Source organism: Elephantulus edwardii, unplaced genomic scaffold (assembly GCF_000299155.1).
Source record: "Elephantulus edwardii isolate Elephantulus edwardi_28Jun2011 unplaced genomic scaffold, EleEdw1.0 scaffold00530, whole genome shotgun sequence".
NCBI lineage: Eukaryota > Metazoa > Chordata > Mammalia > Macroscelidea > Macroscelididae > Elephantulus > Elephantulus edwardii.
The window spans coordinates 267,565-274,871 of record NW_006400280.1 but is presented as its reverse complement, the minus strand read 5'-3'; the positions used below and the strand labels follow the sequence as shown (position 1 = coordinate 274,871).

At 38.7% G+C, this 7,307-nt stretch overlaps 1 protein-coding gene across 1 annotated transcript in view; it reads right to left on the bottom strand.

The window, feature by feature from the left end:
• LOC102869990 (DNA replication complex GINS protein PSF1-like) overlaps positions 1-7,307 on the bottom strand; it is a 76,473-nt gene that overhangs the window by 40,847 nt on the left and 28,319 nt on the right. The window contains exons 3-4 of the mRNA XM_006903188.1: positions 5,779-5,877; positions 5,038-5,128 (exon numbers count right to left, since the gene is read on the bottom strand). Coding sequence (XP_006903250.1) covers positions 5,038-5,128; positions 5,779-5,877 — 190 coding nt within the window. The remainder of the gene's footprint in view (positions 1-5,037; positions 5,129-5,778; positions 5,878-7,307) is intronic.

The following is a 7,307-nucleotide window of genomic DNA, read 5'->3' as shown; positions in this document are numbered from 1 at the left end:
TAATATTCTGCCTAAATCATCCTTGATTATAGCAACTCGAGGTTTGAATTTGTTCTTCAGTTCCTTGAGCTTAAGAAATGCTGAGTAAGTTCAGCCCTTTTGATTTTCTGACTGCAACTCCTTGCACATTGCATTGAAATATTTTACTTTGTCATCCGTTCTGCCTTTCAAAATCTTCTATTCAACTCTTTAGTATCTTGAATTCTTCCTTCTGCTTTGGCTTCTCTGCACTCCAGTGCAATTTCCAGATAAACAAGGTAATTTGTAAAAACTAGACCATATCCACAAGTCATTCTAAATCAAACTCTTTGTGCCGAGAGGCAAAAATAATAGACAAAACACCAAAACTAACATTATCTGATGGCATCACTCAGAAAATGACCAGGCACTGAAATACACAAAGTATGTAAGGTGTCCATAATGCAGGCCATGGTCTTTGCAATTACATGCTATGCATCAGAAAGCTAAACAATGACTAGAGATAATAAAAGAGCTGATGCCTTTGAGCTGTGGTGTTGGAGCAGAGTATTGAATACACCTTGTACTGCTTGGAGAACAAATAGGGTTGTCCTTGATAGGGTGCGACCAGGTTGCTCCTTGGATGCAAGGATTCTGAAGCTTTGTCTAACATACTCTGGACATATTGCAAGGTGGCACCAGTCCTTGCAGAGGGACATCATGCTTGGGAGGGTGGAGGGACAGCACAAGAGAGGAAGATCCTCAATGAGATGGATTGATTCAGTGACTGGGGTAATAGGGGTAGGTGTGTCAGAGACAGTAAGATTGGCACAGGATAGAGCAGGGCTGAGGGCTGTTGTATGTAGGGTCACTATGAGTCGCAGGCAACTTGACAACACATAACAACAACAAAAACATTAAATATGCCACACTAAAAACTAGGTAGCCTTCCTCACTTTGGTGGAGGATTCTGATTTCATTTCTTCAAAGACAGACTGGTTTCGTCTTTCATGAATGCATAGTGTACGCCCTCTATTTGCTGGCACCATGGTTTGAAGTCTTTGCCTCTTCTTCAGTGCTCATCTTCTTTATTCACTTCACTTCACTCTCCAAGTGTCACATCCTTTGCTTCAGATTCATTCAGTATGTTTGACGTCTAGACTTTTGCTTCTACAGATTTTTGTTATGGATCCAGATGGAACAAGATTCTTGACAAGTTCAATTTGTGAGAAGATAATTCACTATCCTTGCCTCTGAGAAGCATCATCCAAGACAGATTTGGTGGTTGGTTGGTTGGTTTTGTGTTTTTTTTTTTTATTTCCTCCAAGACAGATTTGTTCTTGCGGCAGTCTGTGTTACATTCAGTATACTTCTTTTTCCTTTAAATCTATTTTTATTCCTTCCCCCACACACACCTCTTTTCTTGTAGTGTACCACTGAATTGGATCTGAATGGCACAGGAGAGACTGCCCCTCCTTTTCCAGTGAAGCATCTGGTGGATTCGAACCACGTGCCTTCAGAATTGCAGCGCAGCTTCTTGCCACTAGGCCACCTGAGCTCCCTTATATTCAGTATTCTTTTCCAACATTACAGTTTGTAATTTGCTGGACAACTCTCAGATATATTTAAAGCAAGTGAAAATATCATTGCTTAAATCAGGTTCCCCTTAGTCTTTAAAGTGGCATCTGTGTTCTTTAGCACTTTAATGAAGTTCTTGACACAAGATTTCCCCAATACAACATGTTTGTTTGTTTTTTGTTTTGTTTTAAAAAATATGGAACGCTTCACGAATTTGCGTGTCATCCTTGCACAGGGGCCATGCTAATCTTCTCTGTATCGTTCCAATTTTAGTATATGTGCTGCCGAAGCGAGCACCAACATGTTTTTTGATTTCTTGACTGCTGCTACTACGGATGTTGTATATGGATCAAGATAAAAAGAAATCTTTGACAACTTCAATCTTTTCTTCATCGAAGACAGGCTAAGGTGCAGGTCTAGCCATCTACAATTGAAATAACAAGCCTTCAAAAACCTTATAATTAACAGTCTAAGGGGACATCAAATCAATTGGCATTGTTGTTGCTATTGTTAGGTGCCATCAAGATGATCAAGATTCACAGCAACTCTTATGAACAAAAGAACTGAATCTAGTCCTGTCCTGCACCATCCTCACACAACCTGACACACAAGAGCCCATTGCAGCAGTCATCATATCAATCCGCATGGCTGAGGGTCTTCCTCACCTTCATTAACTCTTCACCCTTCCCAATACCATGTCCTTATCCAAGAAATAGCACCTCCTAGCAACATGTCCAAAGTACAAGAGGCAAAGCCTCATTAATTTTGCCCCCAAAGAGCACTCCGGCTGCACCATCCCCAAGATAAACCTGTTTCTTCTCTTGGCTGTCCATGTGATGTTCTCCAATATCATAGTTCAAAGGCATCAATTCTTTTTCTGTCATCCCTATTCATTGTCCAAGTCTCAGATGCATAACTAGTAATTCGAAAGACTATCAGATTTGTTTTCAAACTGACATCACAACTACTCAATAATTTGGAAAGGTTACAACTGAAGATTTTCCCAGTGCAGTGAGTCTCCTTATTTCCTGACTGCTTGAACCAAGGGTGCTAATTGTGGATCCAAGCAAGATGAAGCTGTTGACAATTTCAATCTCTCCATCCATGACACTGCTTACTGATCCAGTGGTAAGAATATTTGTTTTCTTGATATTGAGAAGCAATCCACAATGAAGCCTGCATTCCTTGATCTTCTGCAACAAATGTTTCAAGCCCTCCTTACTTTCAGCAAGCAAAGTTGTATCATCTGCATAATGCAGGCTATTGATGAGCCTCCCTCCAATCCTGATGCCATACTCCTCTTCATAGAGTCCAGCTTCTTGGATAATTTGCTCAGCATATATATTGAACAGGTATGGAGAGAGAATACAACCCTGACACACTCCCTTCATTCCAATTCCAGACCACACAGTGTTCCCCTGCTCCACTGGCACAACAGCCTCCTGATCCAGATATAGGTTCCGCATGAGCACGATCAAGTGTTCTGGGATTCCCCTTCTTCTCAATGTCAGCAACAACTTGTCATGATCCACACAGTCAAATGCCTTTGCACAGTCAATAAAGTACAGATATTCTTCTGGTATCCCTTACTTTCAGCCAGGATCCATCTGACATCAGCAATGATATCCCTGCTAGAAGTTCTGTCAGTTCTTTATGTACTGTTCCAGCTTTTTTTGAATGCTCTTCAGCAGTATTTTGCTTGTATGTGATATCAATGATATTGTTCAATAGTTTTCACATTCAGTTGGATCACCTTTCTTGGGGACGGGAACAAATATGGGCCTCTTCCAATCTTTTGATCAGACAGCCGTCCTCTAAACTGGTATTTACATAGCCTGTAAAGTTCTATATCCTACTTTCGTGAATTGGGACTAAGGTCTTAAAAGTTTGCAAGTATCTATAACTAAGGTATAACTATTAGTCTTTCCCTAACTGGCACAAAAAAGACTGATGATAATCAAAGACGATTAGGTTTAAGGATTGATGGACCACATGAACTTCAGTATCCACAATCCTGAGACCAAAAGAAACAGATAGTGCTTAGATACCACTGCCAACAACACTAACAGCACTTATAATAAATGAGTTGGGGGAAACGTAGAAGAAAACTCAAAATCAGTTTACAAAAAAAAAATCCATGTTTGCCAGTGAAGAAAGCCATGCTAGATACTAGTGAAACCACTATATTTATGGCCCTTATTGTTGTTGGGCACTGTTGAGTTGGAACCAACTCACGGCTGACCCTCCGGTGGGTTGTCAAAGGCAGTTAATCACATGATAAGAGACTGCCCATCTTTCTTCCACAAAGCAGCTGGTGGATTTGAACCAAATGCCTTTGAAATTACAGCCTGGTTTCTTACCACCAGGCCACCAGAGCTCCTTATGGCCCTTAGTGACCCTTTAAGCCTGGAACTGAAATAAATTCTGGGCCTCTACTTCAAATCAAATAATATATTGGCCTTTGAGATGATCAATAATCATGAAAGAGGGAAGCATTTCTTAGACAAATCAACCATATAAGATTTAAAATGCAGTATTTACCCAGGGATAAAGCACAGAAGGGATGAGAAAGAAGAGCAAATGGAAGTATTAAACAGAGGAAGGCAACAGGAAGAATGCTGTTATAATATATTCAATGTCACAAAACATTTTGTGTATAAATAACTGAAAAGAAAAACAATTTGTTATGTAAACTTTCACCGAAATCTCAATAAAGTTTCCTCCCCTAAAAAAAACCCCATGGGGCCATTCTATTCCATCTATAACACTGCTATGAGTCACAATTGACATAACAGCCAACAGTTTCTTTTATTATTATTTCTTCCATTATCATCAAATATTAAATGAAGTTTTAAAATTACTGAATTAAAATCAAGTATACAATATACAACAAAGGAGTTAATCAGCACAATCTCACTAAAGGAAAAAAATAAATGAAGATATGAACAAGATAAAAGATCACAAAGCTAAACACTAAGAAACACTAAGCTATACAAAGCTGCACACAAAGAAAACATAAAAACAATCCATATGGAAGCAAAATGACAACAACTGGAAAGATGAAATAGGAACATTGCTGTTGTTATGTGCCACTGAGTCTAATACAACTCATAGCTGCCCTATGAACAATGACTCTGAAACCTGCCCATCTAGGTATTCCTAGAGCAAGACCCATCTAGGGTCCTCCTCTCCTGAACTGACCTTCTACCCTTCCAAGCATGATATATACCTTTAAGGAATGGTCCTTAGGAAGCAATAAGTTTATGTAATAAAGGAGGAATCACTCAGAAAAGGAGGGTGAGAAAGATTGAAGAAGGTAGTCAGTGTCACTAAATTATATACGTAAAACTGAATTGGTGTGTTTTGCTGTACACACAAAAATAAAATTAAGGCTTAAAAGGGGGGAAATACCAATCAATATAACTAGAGAAGAATGCTAGAACCTCAGCATTCCCTTCTCCTCATCAAAATTGATGAATGTGCACAACAGAGTTAACTTACTTCTTCAGCAGACATGTGAAATCTCAAAGCATTTGGCAAGACACTGCCATATTCCCACCTGAGAGCTCTGATCCGAAGTAACCGGTCATACCTAGGATAGTATGAGAGTGTTAGATAGTTTTAACAAGTAATAATCAGAACTTGTTCTATCAGGAAAGATTCACATCAACCAAAAAGTCGTGTGTAAATTTTATGTAGATTGTAATCCAAGTAAGAAAATATCCTTGGGGCAAGCAGAAAATATGAATATAGAGTGGACCGACAGGAGGTAGGCATTGTTCATTGTGTGAAGTATGGAAGTATGTTAAGTAGGACAGGGGCACACTGGTTATTTAGGAAAAAGTCAGAAAGGGCCTTATCTCTGAGAGATACATTAAGAAAGTATTGTGGTGAGATGTTGAATGATGCTTGGTCTTTCCTTCTAAATAATCTAGCATAATAAATCATGAAAAAATACAGCAAAATATAAGAGTCTAAGAGGTTCACTTTACTATTCTTTCTGCTTTTGTGAATGTTGCACTTTTCAAAATAAAATATTTTAAAACTAAGAAAGAGACAATCTAGAATGTTTAAAAAAGAGAGCAATTATATGATCTCTTGCTACCAACTTGAAACTTAGCTTGGAAATCACATAGAAAACACTCTTCTGTTTTTTTATTGTTGTTGTTAAGTGCCTTGAGTCGAGTACGACTCATAGCTCTTCTGTTTACTGTTACTATAATAAAAAATTAAGCAGCTTACAGGTATGCTACAGTGCAGCGTCGATTTCTTAGCAAAGAACAGTGTCGAAATTTGATAGTTGGTATCAAATTGCTTCTTCCATCCAACTTCATTTCATTCCTAGTAAGACCATTGAAATAGGAAAAGGATATATTTCAGAGCAAGAAAATTTATATCATCTATTTAAAATCAAATGTTTTCCCCAATATTTTTCAGTCAACTAACACGATTTACCTACTTCTGTTTAATGGTTAAACTAAACAAAGTGCACCTCCTTCCATTTCCAAAGTTAACAAACTCCCCCAAGATGATAGTGTTTGGTACTGTGGGTTTTTGCATGCCAATTGATCTCTATTAACTTCCAAAAGACAAGTTAATCATCTTTAATCACTTCTTTCTAAAAAAAAATCTGATTTATTTACAAAGTTTGAATACATTGTTTTTCACAAAAGATCCTTCCCATTTCCCACCCACCCATCAAACTGTGCACCCTATGATTAACACTACCATCCCACTCAACCACACTCCTCTATTTCCACCCTCTCCCCAACCTTAGATCCTCATACTCACTCTACAATCATGGTTCTATACAGTATTTGTCCTTGTGTTAGTTCACTCAGCATAATACTCTCCAGTCCCTTCCAATTAGGTAGTAATTTATAAAATGATTGCTCCTGTGTGCTGAGTAGTATTCCATTGTATGGAAGTACCACAGTTTCTCAATCCATTCATTTGTGGTTGGACATCTGGGCTATTCCCATGTTATTGCGATAGTGACTAACACTACTCTTCTGAAATTCCACTGCGATAGTGACTAACACTACTCTTCTGAAATTCCATTATGTTGAAATAAGAGACAAGTATAACACAATGGGGAACAAATAACTGACTGGAAGAGATCTATATTTGTTCCCATCCCAAAGAAGGGTGACCCCACAGAGTGTGGAAACTATAGAACAATCTCATTGATTTCACATGCAAGCAAGATTCTACTGAAGATTATCCAAAAATGACTGAAACAGCACATCAGCAGAGAACTGCCAGAAGTCCAGGCTGGGTTTAGAAGAGGTTGTGGTACAAGGGATATTGTAGCTAATGTTAGATAGATCTTAGCTGAAAGCAGGAAATACCAGAGGAATGTATATCTGTGTTTTTTTGATTATGCAAAGGCGTTTGACTGTATGGATCATAACAAATTGTGGCTGACTCTGAGAAGAATGGGAATCCCAGAAAACTTGATCGTGCTAATACGAAACCTATACTTGGACCAAGAGGCAGTCGTCAGAACAGAGCAAGGAAACACTGCATGGTTCAATATTGGGAAGAGTGTATGCCAGGGATGTGTATTGTCTCCATACCTTTTCAACCTGTATGCAAAACAGATTATCCAGGAGGCTGGGTTCTATGAGGAGAAATGTGGGGTCAGGATTGGTGGAAGATTCATCAACAATCTGCATTATACAGATGATACAACCCTGCTTGCTGAAACTGAGGAGGACCTGAAGCGCTTGCTGCAGAGGGTCAAGGACTGCAGCCTCCAATATGGATTG